This window comes from Danio aesculapii, chromosome 7, assembly GCF_903798145.1.
Source record: "Danio aesculapii chromosome 7, fDanAes4.1, whole genome shotgun sequence".
Classification (NCBI taxonomy): Eukaryota; Metazoa; Chordata; class Actinopteri; order Cypriniformes; family Danionidae; genus Danio; species Danio aesculapii.
The window spans coordinates 13,285,095-13,312,745 of record NC_079441.1 but is presented as its reverse complement, the minus strand read 5'-3'; the positions used below and the strand labels follow the sequence as shown (position 1 = coordinate 13,312,745).

Here is a 27,651-nt window from a genome sequence, read left to right as displayed (position 1 = left end):
ACAAAGTGGGAGTGAGAAAAAAAAAAAACAGGGGGGGGGGGGGGGGGGGGATGGATGGGGTTGGTAGGTTTGGGAAATGTCCTCGAGTCGGGATTCAAACTCGGGACGCCCAGACGTGCTACTGCACCATATGTCGGCACGCTAACCACTAGGCTATTGCGCCGACCATTGTAATTATTTAACAGTAAAAGTAATAAGAAAAGTCGTTTCGACTTAATTTCCCCATTTTCCGCCATGTTGTTTAAATAGCAAATCCAATTGCACCACTTTTTGGACTCATGTGTGTTCCTGGTCCAGAAAAGAGGAGTGTTAAGGAGCACTGTTGGCGCATTGTTATTTTGAGGAACTAAAGCAGACTGTGCAATAGACCAGCTGATAGCAGATCTAAAGTTAGTTTAGTTGTGCGCCTCGCTTACACATTGCTTAATACACACAGTACAGCAATACGCAAATATTTTTACAAATGAAAAAGAATTCAAATCTCAAGAATTGTGTTATTTCAGCTCATTTTAAGTAAGTAGTTTGAATAAGCAAATGAATGAGCGCAGTGAATGTAATAATATATATTACAATGAATCCATATATTAAATATAAAGAGTATCAAACAGCTGAGCAGTGCTGGGTGTAAAAAACTGATTTGTGTCGGGACTACATGACAGAATTAAGTTAATTTGTTAGTTTTAATTAGTTTTAATAAGTTAAAGTGAACTGAACAATAAAGCTGTCCCCCAAAAACCTCAAGAATTGTGTTGTTTTAGCTCATTTTAAATAAGTTATTTGAATAAACAACAAACTACATTTTTTAGAGTGTAGTTACAAAGTAGAGGTCTGCATTCCCCGGGCCCGACCAGATTTTTTGCGGCATGGGTAAACTATTTGAATAAAATGCGGTTGCGGTTCGTAACTCTGGTGTTATTTGAATGGGAGTGGGAGGGCTAACAATACATCGTTCCCGATCCCCAACATTATTTCGGAACAGCATATCTGTGATTTCCTCATTCTTATTAAGCGCCGGTACAGCCAGTGCTCCTGACTGTTACACATGACGACCAGTGCTTTCCACACATGCTTTATTTTCACACATCATCTCCATAACGGTCCTCAGAGCGGGCTTTACAAACACGGGAGAGCAAAGTGAAGAAAAATGGTCAGAAAATGGTCAGTTTACAGCTAGGAAACCCACATCAGGCAAGTCTGATGTATGGGAGTCTTTTTCATGCGTCATGGACATAAATGGAAAAAAAATGACTTTTTGTGCTATATAATAATGACTCAAAGTTTTACCCTTTAGCGGTCACAAGACTGAAACCTCAGGTTTAAGGCGGGACTCATGACTCATCACAAAGGGTCAAACAAAACTGACATTTCGCCTACAATCCTTGCACAATCTACAGTTGTGAATTTGGCAGGATCAGTCAGGTTGTGTAGAAAATTATTCTAAGCAGGCAGCGGGTGAACGAAGACTGAATATATGGCAGGAGCGGTTTGGTGCGGAACATCACAGGAGCACTAAAAATTAGTCCTGTGCAGACCTCTATTACCAAGTAACTAGTTACTGTACTGTAATTAGGTGACTTTCCACTGATAAAGTAATTTTAAGGGTATTATTTAATTACAGTTACTTACAATATACTTGCCTTACATGCTGTATGTAGAGTTTTGATGCTAAAAGTTCCTACTAGGCTCAAATGTAAAGAATTTAAAATAGAATGAAAGAGTTACTTTCTATATGTGTTGAGATTTAAAGAGAATAAATCTCAACTTTTCAAGTTATTACTTTTCTTGATATACTTTTCAGACAGTAAATAAAAAAATGATTTAAATACAATTCAATGACGATTGTGAAGGAACTATTTTGTGGTATCTAACTCAACACTTCAGCCATAAGACTTGAACATTTCTCTGGATTTATAGTTTATATAGTTATGCATTTGGGTAAAACTATTTTTGTTTTGTTTTGCATTTGACATTTCTTACAAATTTGAAATAAAAAAGGTTGTTGTTTAGAGCATTTTTGCTGAATTTTTTGAAGATATGTTATCAGACCTTTACGAAATTAAACAAATATCAACATTAAACTCAAACCCATACCTATTAAAACTTATAAATCCAGAGAAACTGAGAATTATCTTTCTCTCCTTCCCCATAGCTGTATTTAAATCTGGATTGTAACTATTATTTTGTTTTTTAGAAAATCTTACTGTGGTGTAATGATGATTATATTTTCACTGCCCCCTTATGTGACCACTGCACATTGTTTTTCAATGCAAAAACATCTGCAAGTTGAACTTTCACATACATCTCTCACAAGCACCAAAATTAGTCTTAAAAATACAACTCTGGTTTATTTGAGAACGCAAGAGCCAGACGGGAAAGGCATTCAATCTTATTCTATCCATAGCCCATTACGAGTGTGCATTTATACTATATATAGTCTTTATATAGTGTTGCCAGATCTGGACTAATTCACAGCTTTCACTGCATTGCCAATCAATCCAAAGCAACCAATCACAATTTGTTTGGTTCAGTGTCATACTTAAAGGCATGGACATGTTGATGTCTTATGACTTCCAGACAACCTGTACTCTAAAAATGCTGGGTTGTTTTAACCCTAAGTTGGGTCAAGTATGGACAAATCCAACCATTTAGTTCATTCATTCATTTTCTTTTCGGCTTAGTCCCTTTAGTAATCTGGGGTCGCCAAAGTGGAATGAACCGCCAACTTATCCAGCACATGTTTTACGCAGCGGATGCCCTTCCTGCTGCAACATTCATACACATACACTACGGACAATTTAGCTTACCCCATTCACCTATGCCATATGTTTTTGGACTTTGTGGGGTAAACCGGAGCACCCGGAGGAAACCCACATGAACACAGGGAGAACATGCAAACTCCACACAGAAATGCCAACTGGCCCAGCTGAATCTCGAACCAGCAATCTTCTTGCTGTGAGGCAACAGCACAACCCACTGCGCCACCATGCTGCCCCAACCATTTAGTTAAAAAGTGCAATTTAAATGTAATTAAAATGTTTAATCCAACATTTTTTAGTGTAAACACTGCAGAAAACAACATAGGCTAATTCTGAAAACGTAGCCCCATATACATTTCTGGAGATAGAGGTACGTATGGCTGCATTTCATCTTTAAAACGAACGTTACGGGCCATTGTGATACTGTTCCCTTTCGCGATAACCTGCTGAACGCTTATCTCCGTATGAATGGCTTTCCCACTGTTACCTGTTTGTTTAGTGGCTCTCCATAAGTTGGCGGACTTGAGATGCAGAGAGGAGTTGACCACGATGACGGGGTTTGAGTCTAGTAAAGAATGGTTACAGAAAGCATCTAAGACAAATAAATAAAATAAACAAGTAAATAACAGGGTGAGAATGTGGTAAAATCTGAAAACGTGGTGAAAATCAGAGGGCTTTTCTTTTTCTGGATTGCTTTTCAAAACACTCTCTGTTAAGTTTAGGGAAGTTTACCTGCTGAACGCTTACCTCCATATGGATGGCTTTCCCACTGTTACCAATTTTTCAGTGGCTCGCCATGTACGTTGGCGGACTTGAGACGCAGAGAGGAGCGGACCACGATGACGAGCTTCGAATCCGGCGAAGAGCAGTTCCAGAAAGCAGGAAAGACATAAACATAAGCCAAAAATAAATAAACAAGTAAATAACAGGGTGAGAATGTGGTAAAATCTGAAAACGTGGTAAAAATCAGGGGGCTTTTCTTTTACTGGATTGCTTTTTAAAACTGTCGGTTGGGTTTGGGAAAGTGGGTGGGCGGGTCAATCAGTGCTTTCGAAAATATTAATGGTTGGGTTTAGGGAAGGAGGAGGGTGTGTCAATCAATTGGTCAGTCAGTCAACAGCGGCCTCTGGTGGATTTACGTGAGAACAGCAGGCGCGAATGGCACTTGCGAGAGAAATTTGAGATCTGAAAAAGCATACATAGCAGGCTCTGATGATTCTAGAAATGTATATAGGGGTACGTTTTCAGAATGAACCTGGGTTGGCAAAACATATTCTTACTTGAAGATTTTGTCTTGTTTCTAGTTCAAACATGTACAAATATGTAAATCAAGCTGCATTTTCTAAGCAAGCAAAAACAATATTGTCTTGTTTTCAGAAATATTATCCAAATTAAGTGAGTTTTTTTTTTAAAACAAGCTAAATAATATGCCAACAGGGTGAGCTAAATATTTATTTTTATTTTTTTGCTTCAAAATAAGATTATTTTGCTTGTTTTTAAAAAAAAAACTCACTTCATTTTTAAAATATTTCTAAAAAACAAGACAAAATAATTACCTGTCAAGAAAATACTTCTTGATTTAATAATATTTAGATATTTGGACTAGAAACAAGACAAAAACTTTAAGTAAGAAAAGTATTTTTGCATTTTCTTTTTTAAGTATTGTTTATTAGTTGCTCACACATTGGCGAAAATAAAAATGCATAATGCATATAAAAATTATACATTTATCCCATCAATTAAAATGGGTCATTTTAGTCTTCTACATATTACAGTTTCCAAACACATAAACAGTCCTGAAGTGTTAAACTATGTGCAAGTGTTTGTTGACTGAAAGATTACATGATAACAGAACGATGGTAAACGAAACCAGTTCTGAAGAGGAAGCACCTGTTAGAAAGAGCAAATGAACTAGTGCATATGATTTATCCAGATGTGCAGCATGCGTCTTGGACTAAGAATTAAAATGGCGTATTCCAAGCTTATGATGTTGGCTCAGTAGGTAGTGCTGTTGCCTCACAGCAGGAAGGTCGCTGGTTCGAGCCTCAGCTGGTTCAGTTGGCATTTCTGTGTGGAGTTTGCATGTTCTCCCCGTGTTGGCGTGGGTTTCCTCCGGGTGCTCCGGTTTCCCCCACAGTCCAAAGACATGCTCTACAGGTGAAATGGGTAGGCTAAATTGTCCATAGTGTATGTTTGTGTGTGAATGAGTGTGTGGGTTTCCCAGTGATGGGTTGCAGCTGGAAGGGCATCTGCTGCGTAAAACATATGCTGGATAAGTTGACAGTTAATTCCACTGTGGCGACCCCAGATTAATAAAGGGACTAAGCCAAAAAGAAAATGAATGAATGTAATTTCCTGAAAATGAAAAGTAATCCCTTACTATACTTTTTCTGGAGAAAAGTAATCTAATTACAGTAACTACTTTGTAACTAATTACACCCAACACTGAATATACAGGATAATACACTTTACTAATACAGTATTTAGTATATTATTAGTATAGTATTTTTTCATGTGGCAAATGGGTGCATAAATACAGATTTTTTAGTTCAGGGATGAAACATTTCTTTACTATATTAATCACATTAAATCCATGCATTTTTTCTTCTTTTAGGCATTTATATCACCAAAGATGAAAAATCATCAATGTGTATTTGCTGAAGGCAACGTCATGCTAGCATCATTTCAACACTGCAGCAAAAAACCAAAACGCACATAAAGGAAACCGCCAGTTTTACATCTCACACCACCGTGAAGGCAATGGGGAAAGGATACTACATCAGCAAACATCTGGCCACGGCGGCCATGATACTGGCAGCAATAGCCTTGGTGACCATCATCGCATTATCAGTCGTCTACAATCGAGAAAAGTCCAAAAACGCTGCAAAACTCACTAATGTGACGACATCTGCAGTTCCTCCAACACCAAAGACTTCAAACGAGCCTTGGGACAAGTATAGACTGCCTGATGCTCTTTCACCACAATACTACAACATAACTCTTTGGCCTCGATTGGTGGTGGACGCCAACGGGATGTACATTTTCACCGGGATTTCTGACGTGATGTTTACTTGCGTGAAGAAGACAGACCTGATTTTAATCCACTCCAACAAACTCAACTTGACTCTGTTCAATGGACGCCATGCCAAACTCACTGGTATGAGTGGCGTAACAGCGCCGGCCATAAAAACCACCTGGCTTCAGACGCAAACACAGTATTTGGTGATTCAGCTAGAGGGAAAACTGAAGCCCGGAAAATCCTACTGGCTCCACACCGAGTTCACCGGAGAGCTCGCTGACGATCTGGAGGGATTCTATAGGAGCGAATACATGGAGGATGGTGAAAAAAAGTGAGGAGATGTTTATGGAAGTGTGTTTGTGTTAATTTAGCTTCTCCGGAAACTAATAATATAATTGCACTAGACGTGAAATATCAAACCAAACCAGTATCCTGATAGAGATTTCATCAAAGTAACTTTACTTTTTCTGAGCAACGTTTGCAATTACTTCTCAGCAACTGGATTCAAGAATATGTCAGATACGTCTGACGAGTATGAAGTCAGTTCCAGCAGGCAAACCACAGATGTGCTTGCCTTTATGTTCAGCCAAACAGACTATTTCATAATACTTTATAACTGTGTTTATTTTGAACATTACCTACACTACTGTTTAAAATGTGGAGTCAGTATATATACATATAGTTGAAGTCAGAAGTATTAGCCCCTCTTTGAATTTTTTCTTTTTTAAATATTTTCCAAATGATGTTTAACAGAGCAAGGAAATTTTCACAGTATGTCTGATAACATTTTTTCTTCTGGAGAAAGCCTTATTTGCTTTATTTTGGCTAGAATATAAGCAGTTTTTAATTTATTGAAAACCATTTTAAGGTCAAAATTAATAGCCCCTTTAAGCTATATATTTTTTTTTTCGATAGTCTACAGAACAAACCATCGTTATACAATAACTTGCCTAATTTCCCTAACCTGCCTAGTTAATCTAATTAACCTAGTTAAGTTAAATGTCACTTTAAGCTGTATAGAAGTGTCCTGAAAAATATCCAGTCAAATATTATTTACTGTCATCATGGCAAAGATAAAATAAATCAGTTATTAGAAATGAGTTATTAAAACTATTATGTTTAGAAATGTGTTGAAAAAACTAAAATATTCTCTCCATATATATATATATATACATATATATATATATATATATATATATATATATATATATATATATATATATATATATATATATATATATATATATATATATATATATATATATAAACACAGTCGAAGTGAGAATTATTAGCCCTCCTGGGAATTTTGTTTTCTTTTTCAAATATTTCACAAATGATGTTTAACAGAGCAAGGAACTTTTCACAGTATTTCCTAAGATATTTTTTCTTCTGGTGAAAGTCTTATTTGTTTTATTTCAGATAGAATAAAAGCAGTTTTTAATTTCTTTTAAACCATTTTAAGGTCAAAATTATTAGCCCCTTTAAGCTTTTTTTGATTGTCCACAGAACAAACCATCATTATACAATAACTTGCCTAATAACCCTAACCTGCCTAATTTACCTACACTGTAAAAAAACAAAACAAAGTTGCCTCAACTTAAAGCAACAAACTTCAAAACTTTTTTGAGTTGACTCAACTTTCAACCCAGTTACTTCACTTGACTCGATTTGAGTACTCTAAAATGTCCTGAAGATGATTGTCTTAAAATTTTAAGTGGAGTCACCTTTTTTACAGTGTAGTTAAGCATTTAAATGTCGCTTTAAGCTACTAGTATCTTGAAAAATATCTTTATAATATTATGTATTGTCATTATAGCAAAGATAAAAGAAATCAGTTATTAGAGATGAGTTATTAAAACTATTATGTATATATAAGAATATACAGGGGGGCTAATAAATCAGGAGGGCTTCAACTGTATATATTTAAATAAATTACTGATCAAGAATATCATAAATTGGTCAGCACAATAGCCTAGTGGTTAGCGTGCTAACCAGAGTTCGAATCCCAGCTTGAGGACATTTCCCAACCCTACCCCTTCTCTCTCTCCTGCTTCCTGTCTGAAATACTGTCCTATCCACTTAATAAAGGTAAAAAGGGCAAAAATTAATCTTAAAAAAAAAGAATATAATAAATTCTCCAAAAGTTATGCTAAAAAAAAATCTTCTTATCACCAGTAAAAAAATAATAGTTTAACAGTACAAATGTGACCAACAATGATTAGAAAAAAGTGTTTTTAAAGCAGCATATCAGAAAATTAGATCTCTGAAGCACCACTGACAGTGATCACTTTGATGTAGAGAATGACATTCAATTATATCAACAGAAAATTAATTTATTAAAACTGAAATAATATTTCATAATATTATAGTTTTTGCTGTAATATTTATATAAAAAACCTCCTTCTGACCAGTAGCATATGTATTCATCTTTTTCAGAAATATTTCGTCTTAAAGTGTGAGTTATACATGTTGTTTTAAAATAAATCCATCTTGATCAGTTCAATCAGAAATATCTTATTGAAACACAATAAAAAGTAATTACTTAACTTCCCAGCAGGCACACAACGCCATAAGACATTAATAGATTTAGGTCGTGATGTAGGGTGATCAAAATTCAATGTACGTTATTTTGACATCCAATAACGATGTCAAATGACGTTGATATTTGGTTGTTTTTAGGTTGTGTTGGAAAGTGACCAAAATCCAACGTCAAACCAACAACTTAAGCCAATTGACGTTAAATACTGACATTTATTCATTAGGTATGGCAACCAAAATCCAATGATAGACATAGTGGTAACGTCCACACAACGTCATGTTGTAACATCATTACACATTGATATTTGGTTGTTTTTAGGTTGCATTGGAAAGTGACCAAAATGCAATGTCTGTCAAACATTGGACACTGACGTCGGCCTGACATTAAAATCTGACGTCAACCCGATTTTTATTTCCACCCAAAATGCAACATCCCATGATGTTGTGGTACAACATCAATCTGACGTCATGTGCTTGCTGGGTTTACTTAAAAAGTAAGTAAATGATTAGTTGACTACTTAAAAAAGGAGTAAACCTGTTGACTTACAGTTAAGTAAATGAATTATGTGCATAATTAGTCAACTTAACAGTGGCAAGTTACAACAGGTTTCCTCACTTAAAGCAAAGTCAACTTGCTGCTTTTAGGGCAACTGGTTTACTCAAATGTTTTCAAACTTAATTAACAACTCACTTTTGACAGTGCATTCATGGCTGAAATGAAAGTTTTAAACCTTTTTCCATTCATTAATCATGTTTATGTGATCTCTTATGTTTTCAGGATTATTGCCATCACTCAGATGCAGGCCACATATGCAAGAAAAGCCTTTCCGTGTTTTGATGAACCTGGCATGAAAGCTGTGTTTAATATCATTCTCATCCATGACCGAGGAATGACAGCATTGTCAAACAGCCAAGAAATCAGTAAGACAATCAATCCACCCATCACAAAGCCAAATTAACCAATCACCTTGTATTTGTTGTCAATGAAAGACTGAGTGGGGCTTTTCACACTTTAACAAATGGGCCACTTTTAACCAACATAATAAGGTATATCTGCACACAGAATTTGAATATTTTAAGTCAGCCAGCCCAAGCGCTTCTGGTGAACTGCGTTTCCATTACAAAATCACCACGTTTAAGATCTCATTTCTTTAAAAATCAGCAATCTTCACTGCCTGATTGATGTATGATATAAAATGGGTCACAGACCGGACAGGAATCACTGCATTAAATATGAACATTTATTTTACTCCAGTACTTTCAATGGAGTTTCTGCGCTAACCTGCTGCTACTGATGGTGCTAACGTTTACATGGTCTTTCATCTCATTATACGCTTGAACAACTAAATGAATGCTTAAGTCTATTTAACTGACTGTATTTTAATTACATTACAACATCGATGCTGTAAAAGGAACCTCATGAAATTGAAAATAGTCACATTAACCTTTGACCGGAAGACTGAAAAACACTAGCTGTGAATAAAGCCCATTCCTTCACATTTCATACTGGATAGGGGCGTTCACACGGGGCGTCAGCTTCAACGCTTCCCATTCACTTTGAATGGGTGACGTCAGACGTTGCCGAACTGCATTGTGGATCCGTCGGCGCCGCTTCAGTGGCGTTGCTCGCTGCAGAAGTTGGGACTTTCTCAACTTTTCAAGTGGCGACGGAAGCGTCAGCCAATCAGATCGCTGTATGCAAATACACCAGCTCAGACAGTGGCCTATAGACTGATTTCACGCGGCTGCCATTTTTAAAAGCGAAATCGAGGTTGCGGTGGGAAGAAACCCGGAAGTATCGTTGGGAGTTACATTAGAATGTTGTGTACTTGGCTGTATATCTTATCAGCGAATAGAAAGAGACACAAATTTATCATTTCACCGCCTTCTGAGTGACCCGAAGGTCCGTTCTGAATGAATGGTGAAAATATAAAGGGATATCAGAGCTCATTTTCAGCTAAGTTAAGGGAAACGACACTAGTTAGCTAACGTTTTCTTTCCCAAACACACGTTTTAGATGCCATTTATCAAACTCAAGTTAATGAACTGATTCTTTCACTATATTAGACTTGTCACGATACTGAATTAAAAGAAAATTTGTCAATTTCCCGCTAACATTTAAAGCACTGTTGATGGCTTTCTTAAAACAGCGCTGATTGGCCATTGTGTTCACGTGCTCAACAGATATGCTTGTGATTGGCCGAGAAGGTCATCAGTTCACCCTCCGCTGTTTACTGAGCACAAACACAGCCGAGCGATCTGCTTGATGACTCTACTGATCCTTATGGCTGTTTCGCGCTTGCACTCCAGTCTCCGTGTATCTGTGTTTGCACTGGGTGAAGAGCGGTAAACTGAGTGCAAACACAAGATACATGGAGACTGGATCGCGAAGCAGCCGTGAAGATCAGTCGAGTCATCCGCGCTCAGCGGCGCTTCAATTTTAACTTAGCGGGAATTAGACTGTTTTAAAACTTCAGTACCAGGACAACACGAGGGTGTGCTACAGAGGACTGCAGTGTTTATCGCTCACCAAGTTACATAGGCTGAAGCAGGGAAGCGTCCCCTCTGTTTACCTGCTGCCATGAACTGAAGCCTAGGAGGACACTTGAGCATATTACTCTTATAGAGCTTGTGATGTTGTTTGATGCTAAATTGCTTTTAATTGTTTAAATTAAACGTACTGACTGATATTAAAGTGATGTTTACACCATATCTGTATTTTGAAATCTCGGCAACAGCTGGAGGTTTGTAGTCCACAGCATGTCACTGTAATGTTTACAGTGCTGGTCCTATACTTCCGCGTTTCTTCCCACCACAGCCTCGCTTTGGTTCTTTAAAATGGCGGCCGCGTGAAATAAGCGTATTGCTGACTAATTTCATTGGCTAACGCTGCTATGACGATCGCGTCAGCCTCAACTTCAGACACGCCCTCAGCGTCAATGAAGCCCCGTGTGAATGGGGTGTAAGAGTTAACAATAAATCCTGGCTATTCATGTGTTTATGTTTCATACAGAACAATTCTAAACCCCCAGATTAATATTCTCGATTTTGCTGTCAGTGTTAATGTCTGGAAGAATGCAGCACACAACTTGTTTAGCAGTGCTAGTAAGCATCCATATGTTATATATTGGTCAAAAGCTTTGCAAAATACCTATTGAACTAAGACATTTATGTCTTAAGTGAACATAAACAACATGTGTATCAGTACATAGCCACAGGACGTCAACATGACGTTATATATGCTGTACCCCAACATCGGAGGAAGCACTTTGTTTGGAAATGAAATTTGGGTTGACGTTAGAACCAACGCCCAACCTAAAATCAACCAAATATCAACGTCTTATGATGTTACAGCTTGACGTTGTGTGATGTCTATCAGATGTTGGATTTTGGTTGCCATACCTGATGAATAAATGTCAATATTTAACGTCAATATGATGTTGGTTTAAGATGTAGGCTCAACGTTGGATTTTGGTCATTTTACAACACACCTAAAATCATACCTGTCAACATTGGGATATGAGAATAAGGCTTATGTCCCCATAAAAAAAATTAAATAATAATATTATATTAAATATTATTTTAAAATAACTAAGTATGTTCATCTGGAGCTGTTTCATTGTAAATAAACAGTTAAACTGTCAGTAATATGTTTTATTATTATTATTATTATTTACAAAGGATAGAATAAATAGTTTACATTAGAAAAAGCTACAAATAAATTAGCAAATAGTTTAACAATTAAAATTAATATAAAGAAATAGAATCAACTTACCAAATCTCAATCATTTCTTCACTGTGTAACTTAAACATTGATTAAAGAGCAACAAATGAATCTCTCATTTAGATTTTTCGTTTGATCACATTAAATAACAGAGGTGTCATTATAAAATGAACACATCTAACATTATAATAAAAGCATTTGATTGCTTTTCCTAACTTTTTATGCTCATTTATGACCAAATTAGTTGAATTAGTGAAATAAAACCCCCACCAAGATCAACATGTTTAGATATTTTTTATTACTAATTATGTGTATATGTCTGTTCAAACTATTTAAACACGCACCCAAAACCCAGATTTTCGCTCCACTTCAAATAGCGTGTATAGAATCCATTAGGGAAACAGCATTTATTTATCAATATTTAGCGTGTCTGGCAGTCACACACCACTACGGGAACTGATTTGAGGATTGCTGTCATGATTACCAGCGATCTCTAACCACCAGAGGTCGCTGGTAAGCACTCACTTTGGACTACATCTTATGAACTACATATTCAGTCATGCCACACACACACACACACCTGCTTCAAGTCTCCACTTATTAGACTCCCACAGCTGATGCAGCTTCTGGACTGATTACACACACTACTTTAACAGCACACACACTCACTTCCTTGCCGAGTCTTGTGACAATTCAACGCGGTTTCCTTAGTCTTGTTTCTCCGTGTTTTGACGTTTGCCAAGCTTGTCTGTTTGTCCCTGTTCAATGCCTGCCTTCCGACCTCTTGCCTGTTATAGTGACTACGATTCTGGATTTGCCTTCATTCATCTGTTTGCACCTGTGTTGACCCTTGCTTGCCTGACTACCGAATAAACCTGCACTTGGATCCTAACGTTAGCTCTGTCATCCACGTGTTACAATTGCACAGGAGGGGCAACAGCGCCTGCAATAGAAAGGAAGGGAATACCTCTGTTTTTATATTTTATTTAAAGTGTTTTCATGCCTAAAAAACAAAAGCACAGAAAAGACTCACATTTAAGAGCAAGAGGCATCCCATGGTGGTTTAGATATGGGTTGTGTACAGGGAGGATCGGCTCTTTAATGTTTATTGCCACCCTTCATAGAAAAATTTAAAATATGGGAGAAAAATGGGAAAATACCTTTACGAGATGATATTGGGATAGAACTGTAAAATACAGGAGAATGGGGAAAACGGGAGGGTTGACAGGTATGCCTAAAATCAACCAAATATCAACATAATTTGACGTTGTTATTGGATGTCAAAATAACGTTGTCCTTAGTTGCTGGATAGACATTACATTTTGGTCACCCGATGACGCCACGACCTAAGTCTAACCTAATATTAACGTCTGACATTGTGTGCCTACCTGGTTGGCTCTCAAAATATCTCCAAGTATCATATCCTATAAATATCTTGACTGAGAAACTACTTAAACTAGAACGCATTCATTTACCTATTCAATAATTAAACTTTAATCTGTCTGTAAAATCCTCTCCAACAGTTTTCCAGAGTGCTTGCTTTTAAAACATTCTTGTAAATTTAGCCTTGTTTAGGTTTTGTTTCCTTCTCATTGTTGTTTTCTTTTTGTCTGTATACAGTAGAACTTCCACATGTGGTGTTGAAAGTGCTTTATAAATAAATTGAGTTGAGTAAACTTTAATCATATAATATGTGAAAATACTGATATGCTAATACTGCATAACTTTGGAAAATAACTAGCCACAGTGTCTGAGAGAACAGTGCCATGCATTGAATGGTATTCTTTCTTTGTATTATTGCACTGTTGATTTTTTCCACTAATGACTTTAATTACATTCTCTTATATCTGATACCACAAGAGGGCTCTGATGTACCATCATAAATTAAGCTATTTTACATGTTTATTTAGTCATTTAGCTTTTGTCCAAAGTGACTTACAAATGAGATTTTTTGATTAATATTTGGAGGATAATGTTTTTGTTATTCAAAAGACCATATCGGTCTTTTCACTATTTATATTTTCACTGAATAAAGACTTTAATTTCAGTCTCGCAAAAAAAAAGTACATTAAATTAAATTAAAACTTTTTAAAATAGTAGAGCTTCAGAACTCTTAAACAGAGAAGATCATTAGAAAATTCACCATTTGTAAACCATGCAAGAAATAGTTTTGTGACTAATGTTCTGTTCCCTAAAACGGCAAAGTCTGAATAGTCACTGACATCTTTTGTGGTTTTTGAGTCATGGTAGTCTGTTGGTTGTGTGCCATTTATCTGAAATCCTGATGTCATTCAGACATGTTTGTTATTTTGTTAAAATTTCCTCAACTGCCCTCAGCTTTAAGCCTCATATTGATTATCAGAATATGCGCAAATTTGGCCTCAAATCATGTTTTTCTTGTAAAGGCATTTTCAAATTAAAACAAAGCTTTGTTTTATTAGTCAAACTCTGTTAGGATATTATAAAATATTTATATTAATATTGCGAAAAAGAAATGCTCAACTTAAACATTCATTCACGTAAGGATGTTCTCTGCCACAATTAACATAATATCCTTGAATTGCCTTAATTTGGAGTCACTAAGTGTCGTTATATACGATTGAATTCAATTAATCTGATTACTGACATGCATTTAATTAGTTGGCATATCTAAAGGCATTTTTGCAGCACAAACAGTTCAGCATTGCATCAAAGTAAGCATGAAGTGAAAAAAATGAATGTGATAATCTACAAAAAGGTAGTTATTAGGCTTTGTCTATGTACACTAATTCCAATAAATTTAAAAACGGCATTTTTATCTAAAAATGCTCCATATCCATACTATCATTTTCAATTCAAGATTTCACACGTAGCTCATGATTTATACATACAGTTGAAGTCAGAATTATTAGCCCCCCTTTAAATTTTTTTCTTTTTAAAATGTTTTCCAAATGATGTTTAACAGGGCAAGGAAATTTTCACAGTATGTCTGATAATATTTTTTCTTCTGGAGAAAGTCTTATTTCTTTTATTTCGGCTAGAATAAAAGCCGTTTTTATTTTTTTAACCAAACATTTTAAGGTCAAAATTAACAGCCACTTTAAGCTATTTTTTATGATAGTCTACAGAACAAACCATCGTTATACAATAACTTGCCTAATTAACTTATTTAAGCCTTTAAATCTCACTTTAAGCTAGAAGTGTCTTCAAAATATCAAGTAAAATATTATTTACTGTCATCATGGCAAGTTGATCTCAAAACTCTGCTGCTGAGGCTAAGGTGACCTTCCTGAGAGTAAGAAAATTAGAAAAAAGACTTAGGCTCATTTCGTCTATAATATAGAGCATAACATGCAAACTCCGCACAGAAATACCAGATGGCCCAGCGAGCCCCCGGAGCCATTGGCATTCTTGCTGTGAGGTAACAGTGCTACTCACTGGGCCACCTTGCACACATTCTGGATAAAGGTGAAAGAAGAGGAGGAGGTGGGTTTCTTCCAGACAAAGATAGTTGTAGAAAGCAAATGAGGATGTATATACAAATATATAAATAGTGACCTTTAATTGGAGGATAGTGATTAGCTAATGTGGGCCAGCTGGGTCAATCATGAGCACGTGCTCCTCTCAAAATTAGTTTAATATTAAACTTCACTTCCGTCATCCACACTAAAACGGCCAAAAACATTTTCCGTTCATATACTGGCATACATACAGACATAAAACGCTTTCACCTGCGTCATATCCACCTGCCGTTTATTTACTTTCTGTCTTTTTTAAATTTAATGGCAAAATGTCGCAACTCTCGTCTTCTTCCATTGCCGAAGAGAGGCAATATGGAGCATGTACAAACTAACATTAATCTTTAATCAAGCTATCAATACAGACAGCATCCAACACATCTGCTTTACAATATTGTATACAATGTTAACTGAATTGTTCAAACAACTAGATTACATTGGGTCAACATTTTCGAAAGTCTCCGTTTTTACAGTCCACACTGTAACACGAAAACAGCTTTTTTAAATTGATTAATTTGGACAATGTTTTCCAAAAGATACATTTTAGTTTGCTAAAACTTGTCTCAGTGTTGGCGAAAGGCCAAAACGGAGACAAAAAATATGCGTTTTTAAATGAAAATGTATTAGTGTGGACCTGGCCTTAACTAATCCTCGTGTCATTCTAAACCTGAATGCATTTCTTTATTCTGTGAAAAACTTATTTTTTGGTTTACTTTCATTTACATTGTTATTTGTCCACATAAGCCAGTGGCAATCAAAAAGGCTTGGTTATCAATATCTGTAGAAATATCTCCTTTTGGGTTCCACAGAACAAAGAAAGTCATGCAGGAACAACAAGAGGGTCACAGAATAAATTTTTAGATTTTTTTCATAAAATGCAGTGTCATTTGCTTTGGATAAAAGCATGTGATTCATAAATGTGAATAAATAATTTCATTATTTGTGAGTATTTGTAGATTTTAATAGCTTTCCCTCCCCTAAACTGTGAACAACTTGTAATAAAACCTAAAAGACAAAGACTTCATAGGTTGTGAAAGCTTTCAGACAGATTTTTATGTGAAGGACTAAAAATGAAAATCAAAAGGATTTGACTTATACGTGCAATCTCAATGCTTCTTCCATTCTATCAAAAATAAATTATTACTTATAGATTTATGATAGAGATAGGAACCATTCTTAACTATAATGTCAATGTATTATGTAAAGAGCGTGGATGAATTCAAACTACAATCTTACATTACCAGATCTATATACGCAGATATTTATCATAACAGTGTAACTTTAATTACCTCATCAGTTGAAATGATGTTGGTGAATTGCAGAGTCTGTCCAAACTTTCACATATTCTTTTAAACGTCAGTGCTCACTAGCATGTCGTCTGGACGCTTGTTATTAGTATATTTCTGCAAAGGCATAAACAAATTATTTTGCAGAGAATAAAGCAGTATATTACACAATACACATTCACTCTTTTAAACTGTACGATCACAAACAAGTTGCTGGCTGCAGTTCACTTAACAGCCACCGGTGTCACTATTGCACAACGTTTTTGAATTTTACCAAAGAGCTTAGAATGAGAATGGTGATTCTATGCTCTTTGATTCTACATATTACCGCTTGAGCTACAATCAATTTGTTTTTAAATGAAAAGCTCTGATTGAAGTTTCCCATGTTTTTATCCTAGAGACAGAAGATGTCATCATTGAAGAAATGCCTGTTACCAGGACGACATTTGAACCCACAAAGAAGATGTCAACTTATCTTGTTGCATTTGTTGTCAGTGATTTTTCATACATCAACAATGAAGATAAAGAGGGTGTTTTGGTAATACTTCCATGCCAATAACAATAATAATTATAAAAATATATTATGCGTAATATATATATTAAGTGTTCACCCAAAAATGTAAAAACTTTACTTACGTTACACTTATTTCAGTCTTTATTGTGTTGAACCCAAAAGAAGATATTTGAAAGAAAATTGACAAGTGACTTAGTATTTTAATATGAAAGTCGATAACTACCATAAAAAGCAACCGTCTCTAAAAATGCAGGGTTTTTGAACACAATGTTGGGGCAAATATGGACAAACCCAACCATTGGGTTACACTGCAACAAATGTTTCTTACTTAGATTTTTTGTTTTGTTTCTAGTTCAAATTTCTAAAAACTCTTAAATTAAGAACCATTTTGTAGACAAGCAAAACATATTGTCTCATTTTAAGAAATATTATGCCAAAATGAAGTGAGTTTTTCCTTAATACTAAGCAAAATAATCCTATGCCAGAAGGAAAAACAAGATTATTTTGCTTACCCCACTGGCAGATTATTTTGTTTTAAGGAAAAACTCCCTTCATTTTGACATACTGTAATATTTCTGAAAACAAGACTATATGTTTTGCTTGTCTAGAACAGTGTTTCCCAACCCTGTTCCTGAAGGCACACCAACAGTACACATTTTCAACCTCTCCCTAATCAAACACACCTGAATCAACTTATCATAACATCAGAAGAGACTCCAACACCTGAAGTTCAGGTCAGAAAAGGGAGACATCTAAAATATGTACTGTTGGTGTGCCTCCAGGAACAGGGTTGGGAAACACTGGTCTAGAAAATGCTTAATTTAAGAATTTTTTTATTTTTGGACTTGAAACAAGACAAAAACTCTAAGTAGACAAGCATTTTGCAGTGTAAAAAGTGTCATTTAAATTTAATAGAAAAATAAATAAATAAATTTAAATAAAAAAACACGCAGCATTGGGTATTGGAAATATGCAGAGCGGTGGGGCATGAGGACCGGAATTGAGAAACTTTGCGTTACGCCAAAACTTATTTGGAACAACTTGAGGTTGAGTAACCAGTGAGTAAACATTTCTGGGTGAACTATAACTTTACAAGGAATATTTTGAAATATATGAAGGTATTTCAAAACATTTTATATTCCATGTTGTTCTGGCTTGTCAAAGGTAAGAATATGGGCCCGGAAAAAAGCCATTGATGACGGACAAGGAGACTACGCTCTCACCATTACCCAACCAATACTGGAGTTCTTCGAGAGTTATTACAACACCAGCTATCCACTTTCTAAGTCAGGTACAACCAACTTTATTCTTGAAAAACCTGAAATCGTTTCACTTACACTGTAGAAAATGGCTGTGATTTCAATGGTGAAAAACTGTAAAAAGGCTTCAAAAAAAATAGAAACCTGCTTAACAATAAGTTTCTCTAATATATACGGTGAATAACCATGAACTGACGTTTCCAGAATTACCTGCATGACACTTTATTCATTAATTTTCCTTCAGCCTAGTCCTTTATCAGGGGTCGCCACAGTGGAATGAACCGCCAACTACTCCAGCATCTCCCATTGTAACCCATTACTGGGAAACACCCATACATTCTCGCATTCACATACTACGGTTAATTTAGTTAATATAATTCACCTATAGCGCATGTCTTTGTACTGTGGGGGAAACCGGAGCACCCAGAGGAAACCCACATGAACACGGGGTGAACATGCAAACTCCACACATTCAGCAAATTCTATAAATTATTGGTAGTTAATTTAGTAGTAAATTATGGTAGTTTACCGCAAACTTTTTACATTTCTTTTATGGTTTCTACCACATTTGTGGAAAATTCTGTCAATTCCATAAATAATGGTAGTTAATTTTGTAGTAAATTAAGTAAATTAGTAAAACGTAGATAGTATCAATAGTAAAATGATAGTAAAATTAAAAAATTTCTTTTATTGTTTCTAGCATTTTTATGGAAAATTCTGTAAATTCTGTAAATTAATAAAATATGGTAGTTTACTGTAGTAATTGTTTTTACATTTCTTTAACGGTTTCTACCCTATTTATGAAAAATTCTGTAAAATCTATGAAATAATAGTAATTAATTTTGTAGTAAATTATGTAAGGGAGTCAATTATGGTGGTTTACCGTAAAATTTTTCAAATTTCTTTTACTGTTTCTACCGTATCTATGGAAAGTTCTAGAAATTCTAGAAATTATTGAAATATGGTAGTTTACCATAATTATTTTTTATGTTTCTTCAACGGTTTCTACCCTAATTATAGAAAATCCTGTAACTTTGATGAATTAATGAAATACGGTAATGTACCATATTCTTTTTTTTTAAATTCTTTAACAGTTTCTGCCATATTTATGGAAAATCCTGTAAATTATATAAATTAATGGTGTTTAATTTAGTAGTAAATCATCAAAATAAGTAAATAAATATAGTTTACCAAAAAATTAAGAAATTTCTTTTACTGTTTCTAGCATTTTTATGGAGAATTCTGTAAATTCTATAAATTAATGAAATATGGTAGTTAACTGTAGTTTGTTTTACATTTCTTTAATGGTTTCTACCCTATTTATGGAAATTTCTGTAAATTCTATAAATGAATGGTAGTTAATTTAGTATTAAATTTTGTAAATCAGTAAATTATGGAAGAAAATTACTGTAGTTTATCGTAAAATTTTGAAACTTCTTTTGCGGTTTCTACCGTATTTATGGAAAAATTCTGTAAATTCTATGAAAGATTGGTAGTTAATTTTGTAGTAAATTATGTAAGGGAGTAAATTATGGTGGTTTACCGTAAAATTTTTAAATTTCTTTTACTGTTTCTACCGTATCTATGGAAAGTTCTGTAAATTCTAGAAATTAATGAAATATGGTAGTTTACCATAATTATTTTTTATGTTTCTTCAACGGTTTCTACCATATTAATGGAAAATCCTGTAAATTATATAAATTAATGGTGTTTAATTTAGTAGTATATCATGTAAATAAGTAAATAAATATAGTTTACCATAAAATTTCGACATTTCTTTTACTGTTTCTAGCATTTTTATGGAGAATTCTGTAAATTCTATAAATTAATGAAATATGGTAGTTAACTGTAGTTTGTTTTACATTTCTTTAATGGTTTCTACCATATTTATGGAAAATTCTGTAAATTCTATAAATGAATGGTAGTTAATTTAGTATTAAATTTTGTAAATCAGTAAATTATGGAAGAAAATTACTGTAGTTTACCGTAAAATTTAGAAATTTCTTTTACGGTTTCTACCATATTTATGGAAAAATTCTGTGAATTCTATAAATTAAAAAAGGTAGTTTACTGTAAAATTTTGAAATTTCTTTTGCAGTGTCTATCATAATTTTTACGTGAAATTAATAAAGTAATTTTTTTACAGTGCATAAACAGCAGTATGCAAAGTCATCCTCTTCTTTTCTCAGATCAGGTTGCGCTGCCTGACTTCAACTCGGGAGCCATGGAAAACTGGGGTCTGGTCACTTACAGAGAAACTGCTCTCCTCTACGATCCGCAGACGTCTGCCAATGGCAACAAGCAGAGGATTGTGACTGTGGTTTCTCACGAGCTGGCTCACATGGTACGTCCAGGCCCAGGAAAGGGGATTGGGAGTACTTCTGGCTTCACACAGTTTGCCATGTGATTTATGTCTTCCAGTGGTTTGGAAACCTCGTGACACTGAAATGGTGGAATGATCTCTGGCTGAATGAGGGGTTCGCTTCATACGTGGAGTATCTGGGCGCTCATCATGCTGAACCGACCTGGAATATTGTAAGAAAAATCGTTCATAGGATTTTTAAGGAATAGCCCCTCGCTTATTAGTACATTCGAGCTGTCCACTAGATAATCATTCTCTGAAGGTATTACATTATTATGGAGTGCTGAAAAATTGTCATTGAAAGAGCTATGTGCATACATTATTATAATATCAGTTAACAGACAATATATAGGTTGTGTAAACACTCTGTGAGGCTTTCAAAGCATTTATCTGATTGAATTTATGAAAAAGAAAAAAATTGAAGGATAGTTTAAATAGTTTCTGCTGGTTGTTTGCAAAAAATGTTGGCAACATATAAATAAGTGACCGTTAATATTTAGTTTGCTTGATTTTAATTATTTAAAGGGCAACAAATTTGCTGAAAAACCTGAACCCTAAATGAAAAACTGCCTTTTTTTAACATTTACGTAAGGCTACATAGAACAAAGTGTCTTGGACAATAGATGGATTAAAACTGGAAATAATAAATAATTATTTATTTATTTATTTATTTATTTATTTATTTATTTATTTATTTATTTAAATTAATTTCATTTAATTCATTTACTTTTTGGAATTTTTAGGCTTCTCCCTAAAATTTTTTTCAACATAAACGAATACTTGCTTATATTTCATTCATTCATTTTCTTTTCGGCTTAGTCCCTTTATTAATCAGGGGTCGCCACAGCGGAATGAACCGCCAATTTATCCAGCATTTGTTTTACGCAGCGGATGCCCTTCCTGCCGCAACCCATCACTGGGAAACACATACACACATTCACACACACACTATGGACAATTTAGCCTACCCAGTTCACCTACCACATGTCTTTGGACTGTGGGGGAAACTGGAGCACCCGGAGAAAACCCACGCGAACGTAGAGAGAACATGCAAACTTCACACAGAAATGCCAACTGACCCAGCCGAGGCTCGAACCAGCGACCTTCTTCCTGTGAGGCGACAGCACTACCTACTGCGCCACTGCGTTGCCCACTTGGAGCCACTTGCTTATATTTTCACACTTATTGCTAAATACATAAATATTTACCTCTCCATAAATGTTTCAAGCTTAGTCTTGGTAAACCTGGAAACATTAATTATTTTTGCATAATCATTTGTAACCACTAGAGCATGGGGCAGCATTGAATGTTGCGGTATTGGTAGATATTTAGATGACTATCCAAGCTATTAGCCATAGTCAGGCCATGCTCTGATAACAAGTAAAATTTTCTGAGACTATGGAGTAAAAGTGAAAGCAATATAATCCACACCGCTGTAATTTTCAATGCCGTTGTCTCTCACCAGAAAGACCAGATCATTCTTTATGACATGCAAAGAGCGTTTGCGGTGGACAGCTTGACCTCCTCTCACCCCCTGTCCCGAAAGGAGGAAGAGGTCGACACCCCAGCAGAAATCAGTGAAATGTTCAGCACCATTTCCTACAGCAAGGTAAAAAAAAATTCAAGACCTCTAGCAACTAACTGAACTGAAATGCTACGGTTACATGACAAAAATGTCAGTAAACATGGTGACAGTGTAAGAAAGTGGTCAGTGGCTTGGCTCTTATGTTTTTCCATGTATGTAAGATGCGTCTCCACTTTTTTGGTTATAAAGTGAATCCACATTGTATTCATACGTTGTATTCACACAGTAAATCCACAAGTTGCTGATGAAACATTAGGAAACTACAGTATTTAGAGTTAAGCCTGAAGTCACTGCTGTGCTTTCAATTGATACTTTTTAAAAGCTGTTAATGTAGCCAAATTGCATGTTAAAAATTGCTAAATTTTGAAAAATTAAATTGCTAGGGTAGTATGAGTATGAAAAGTTGCTAACTTTAGCAACAAAATTGCTAAGTTGGCAAACCTGCTTACTTCTGTTGAACAAAACAGAAAAATTCCAAAATACACTAGCAGCCAATCATATTTAAGGGGCGTGTCTAGAAACGATTGTGGGAAAAAAAGGCGGGAGGGGGGAGGGATTGGTTGGTCCTGTTGGGTCATTATGGGTGTGTTCATTTTGGTGCTTTCAAATACAAACATTATTATTCATTTGAGTGAACTATCCATGACTTGAGAATGTCACATATATGGAAAAGCCCATGTATGGATATAGTGTGGGGGTGTGCTTGTAACCCACCGGTCCTACTGCACCTAACGCGGTCTGAGCTGGGATCGAAACGGCGATTCTTTTTATAGTAGTCGGTTGCTCTAACAAGGAGGCTAAAGACCGTGGCCTCTAGCATCTGTCGCTAGAGCACCTTTAGAGGTCAGAGAAGTGAGGTTTACTTGCATAGCACTTCGCTAGCTGGTCTCCGTTACACTCAAGCCCATCCCTTACGAGCCCCCACATGTAACCCACCGGTCCTTCTGCACCCAACACTGTCTGTGCTGGGATCGAAATGGCGATACTTTGTATGGGAGTCGGTTGCTCTAAAAAGGAGGCTAAAGACCATGGCCTCTAGCATCTGTCTCTAGAGCACCTTTAGAGGTCAGAGGAGTGAGGTTTACTTGCATAGCACTTTGCTAGCTGCCCTCCATTACACTCACCACCTAAACCTCACTCCCATCCAGGACGGCCCCCCACGTGTAACTCACCGGTCCTACTGCACCCAACCCGGTCTGAGCTGGGATTGAACCGGCGATTCTTTGCATGGAAATCAGTTGCTCTAACAAGGAGGCATTTAGAGGTCAGAGGAGTGAGGTTTACTTGCATAGTGCTTTGCTAGCTGGCCTCTGTTACATGTTTTATGCTAATGATCAACCTTTTGCACAAGGACGTCACTTAGAATATTCCGAATTCACTAACATTACAACGAGCTTAAAAACAGCCAAAAAATGTAGGAGTTTTTTAAAAAATAGATAAATTTAGAGCTGTTTTGAACTTTTTTCGATCTTTAAGTTGGATCCATGTTGAGCACCGACATTGTGGAATTTCAAAAGACCACCAAAAGCCCGATGCCTTGAGGGGATTGTAAATTAAGTCATAAAGCCGTCAAGCCAGCAACAGTCCAGTCAGACATAAATGCAGTACATATGTTTGTCATTACAGGGAGCTGCGGTGCTGAAAATGCTCTCCGAATTCCTGACAGAGCCTGTGTTCGCCAAGGGACTCAGTGTAAGTCTTACTGTCATTTTTGAAGTTAAAGAGTTCATGCAACTTTCACTCTGTATTTCACGAGCATCTACATATGTACCCCCTTGAATTTTTCACTTTTTATTACATTGCAGCCATTTGCTAAAATCATTTAAGTACAATTTTTTCCTCAATGTACACATTTATTTAAAAAAATAAAATGGAAATATCACATGGTCTAAGGTATTTAGACCCTTTGCTCAGTATTTAAGCACCTTTTTGATCTAATACAGCCATGAGTCTTTTTGGGAAAGATGCAACAAGTTTTTCACACCTGGATTTGGGGATCTTCTGCCATTCCTTCTTGCAGATCCTCTCCAGTTCTGTCAGGTTGCATGGTAAACGTTGTTTGACAGCCATTTTTAGGTCTCTCCAGAGATGCTCAATTGGGTTTAAGTTAGGACTGTGGCTGGGCCATTCAAGAACAGTCACAGAGTTACTGTGAAGCCACTTCTTCAATATTTGAACTTCAGTGACTTCAACTGTATAACAAAAAAAACAGTCTCCATTTTTTTTGTCCTCAGAACTATCTGAAGCAGTTTGCTTTTGGAAGCTCTGTGCATTCAGACCTCTGGGATCATCTTCAAAAGGTGGGCTGTCAAGATTTATAAGCAGCGTGTCGAGAGCATACTGTGAAATATGCTGGAATTCAGAGTTACGTTCATCTTGACTTTTCAAACAGTCTTTAGATCAAGCTCCTGGAATGAAACTACCGCGTAGTGTTCATGAAATTATGAGCCGCTGGATACTACAGATGGGGTTCCCGGTAATCACCATTGACACCCGAACAGGGAATGTCAGCCAAAAGCACTTTCTTGTGGAAAAAGACGCGGTTGTGGAAAGGAAATCTGAATTCAAGTACGTTCTCAGATTGTAATAGAATATTTCTAAATCGTTAGAAAACCCTCTTCTTATGAGTCTAACTGCTGTGTTAAACCTCAGTTATGAATGGTTTGTGCCCATCAAATGGATGAAGAAAGGCCAGGTGCAGGATCAGATGTGGCTTCTACAGAAATCAGGTACATTAAATCTTCTAAAGTTCCTTACAATCTACTTCAAGATCTCACAACACATTTTACATGCCATTGACTAAAAGGTTCTGATTTTGAAAATGTATTTGACTGCTTTTTTGTATCATATATCTTGTATTATAAGTTCTGTGGCTGACACTGATCACACCCAATAAGTGCACTTAATTATTAGCTTGTTATAACTTGAATATCCCTCAATAAGTGCCATAATTAAAGTGGATATCACTTTTAATTTAGAATGGGGGGTTAAATTGCCTTTATTAACACTGTATTAAATTACATTTTAGCCTAATTATTAGCTTGTTTTAATGAACTAATTTGAATATTCCCCAATTAGTGCCATAATTATTATGGATATAACTCATTTTAGAATAGGGGGTCAAATTTCCTTTATTAGCACTTTATTAACAACATTTTAGACTTAATAGCTACAAGCTATTTTTAATCAATAAACCTGAATATGACTCAAGTGCCATTATAAACGTAGACATAACTTTAACTTTTGGACATATGGTTAAACTGTGTTTATTACACTGTTTTAGCTATATGTAATTGCAAACCAGCAGTAATTAAACAATTACTAGCTTGTTGTTCAGTTAACTTAAATGATGAATCAATAAAATAATATGTGGCTCATCAAATTGTAAATAATGGTTAAAATACCTTTATGTTCAGTTAATCATGAATTATATGTTTTCTCATGCTTAACCGATGCATAATTGTGAACAAGTTAAACAAGTGTGTGTGTGTGTGTGTGTTTTCCTTTCATGGAAAACTATATGAAATATGATCTTTTATTTTCTGCTCCAAGTTATACACAAACCCATGAAAGTCAGCAAAGGTGAATGGGTGCTGGCCAACCTTCGGGTGTCAGGATACTTTAGAGTGAACTATGACCATGGGAACTGGGAGCGACTTCTCAGCCAACTGGAGACAAATCATCAGGTCCTGCATTCAAAAAAAATGAGAGAACAATCAGTAAAGAGAAAAAAAAGACATGCAACTTGTATTTTGTGTTTCATTTACAGACAATACCCGTGGTGAACAGAGCTCAGATTCTGGATGATGCATTTAATCTAGCGAGGTGAGAGTTTTTCGAGACTCATGTAAACTTATTTCATGTACATAACTATTTCAACAGTTTTTTTCAAGATTGTTTTATGAATTTAAAAACAAAAATGAATACTTTTATACAGCAAACATGCATTGAATTAATCAAAAGTGACAGTAAAGACATTTTAATGTCTTTCTAAACATAGTTGAAAAGTTCTTTTTAATTTTTTGTTTTATTTTTTACTTTTGTTGAGCAGTCATAAGTTATGAATTTAATGGAATTTAATTATATTTCAACTCAATGGGGTTATTGCTATCATTCCTTCATTCATTTTCCTTTTGGCTTAGTCCCCTATTTATCAGGGATTGGCACAACGGAATGAACCGCCAATTATGTTTTGCGCAGCGGATGGCCTTCCAGATGCAATCCAGTACTGGAAAACCCCCAAACACTCTCACATTCACACACACACTCATGCACTAAGGCCACTTTAGCCTATTAACCTATACCACATGCCTTTGGACTGTGGGGGAAACCGGAGCACCCGGAGGAAACCCACGTGAACATGGGAAGAACATGCAAACTCCACACAGAAATGCCGACTGGGCAACTCAAACCAGCGACCTTCTTACTGTGAGGCGACAGTGGTAACCACTGAGCCACCATGCCACCTTTTACATCGTCTTATTATCTATATTTCATTGTATTAATTGTGACTGAACAGTTATTTTGAATAATTTCTTTGCTATATCAGTGACACATTTCACAAATTATTCCATTATCAATCGACTCATCATCATTTTGTTCTTAATCAAAATTATGTTTAAAAGTCATGGAAATTCACTGGTCAAAAAAATAAAATGTGGAAATCGTGTAAATGCATGTTTTCTTAGTAAAACTGTGATGTTATGTTTGTATTCTTCCAGAGCATCCATTATAAACATCACCCTTGCTTTGAGAACAACTAAATATCTGGTTCGTGAGCGGGAATATATTCCATGGGAAGCGGCACTTCGAAGTCTGAACTATTTTTTCCAGTTGTTTGATCGCAACGAAGTTTACGGTGCTTTGCAGGTTGGTTAAAAAAACTCCTCTATACTGTACAAATCCAACCAGAAGTAAAACATATATACATTTAATTAACTGTTGTACATATTTCATCAGGCTTATCTCAAAAAACAAGTCAAGCCTCTATTTGAACATTTTGGGACTATCAGCTCAAACTGGACAAAGGTTCCAAATGGCCACACTGACCAGTAGGAACAAATCTTTTATATACAGTTGAAGACATGATTATCCGTCCTGTGATCTATATT

General features: G+C 35.7%; 1 protein-coding gene across 1 annotated transcript in view; it reads left to right on the top strand.

Moving 5' to 3' along the window:
- The window catches only part of anpepa (alanyl (membrane) aminopeptidase a), a 44,104-nt gene that overhangs the window by 916 nt on the left and 15,537 nt on the right, over positions 1-27,651 (top strand). Inside the window, exons 2-16 of the mRNA XM_056461064.1 lie at positions 5,371-6,106; positions 9,092-9,234; positions 17,219-17,358; positions 18,499-18,625; positions 20,783-20,937; positions 21,015-21,128; positions 22,421-22,564; positions 24,167-24,232; positions 24,775-24,840; positions 24,933-25,108; positions 25,193-25,269; positions 26,093-26,226; positions 26,310-26,365; positions 27,262-27,409; positions 27,500-27,591. Of these exons, the coding sequence (XP_056317039.1) occupies positions 5,517-6,106; positions 9,092-9,234; positions 17,219-17,358; positions 18,499-18,625; positions 20,783-20,937; positions 21,015-21,128; positions 22,421-22,564; positions 24,167-24,232; positions 24,775-24,840; positions 24,933-25,108; positions 25,193-25,269; positions 26,093-26,226; positions 26,310-26,365; positions 27,262-27,409; positions 27,500-27,591 (2,228 nt within the window). The 5' untranslated portion in view covers positions 5,371-5,516. The remainder of the gene's footprint in view (positions 1-5,370; positions 6,107-9,091; positions 9,235-17,218; positions 17,359-18,498; positions 18,626-20,782; positions 20,938-21,014; positions 21,129-22,420; positions 22,565-24,166; positions 24,233-24,774; positions 24,841-24,932; positions 25,109-25,192; positions 25,270-26,092; positions 26,227-26,309; positions 26,366-27,261; positions 27,410-27,499; positions 27,592-27,651) is intronic.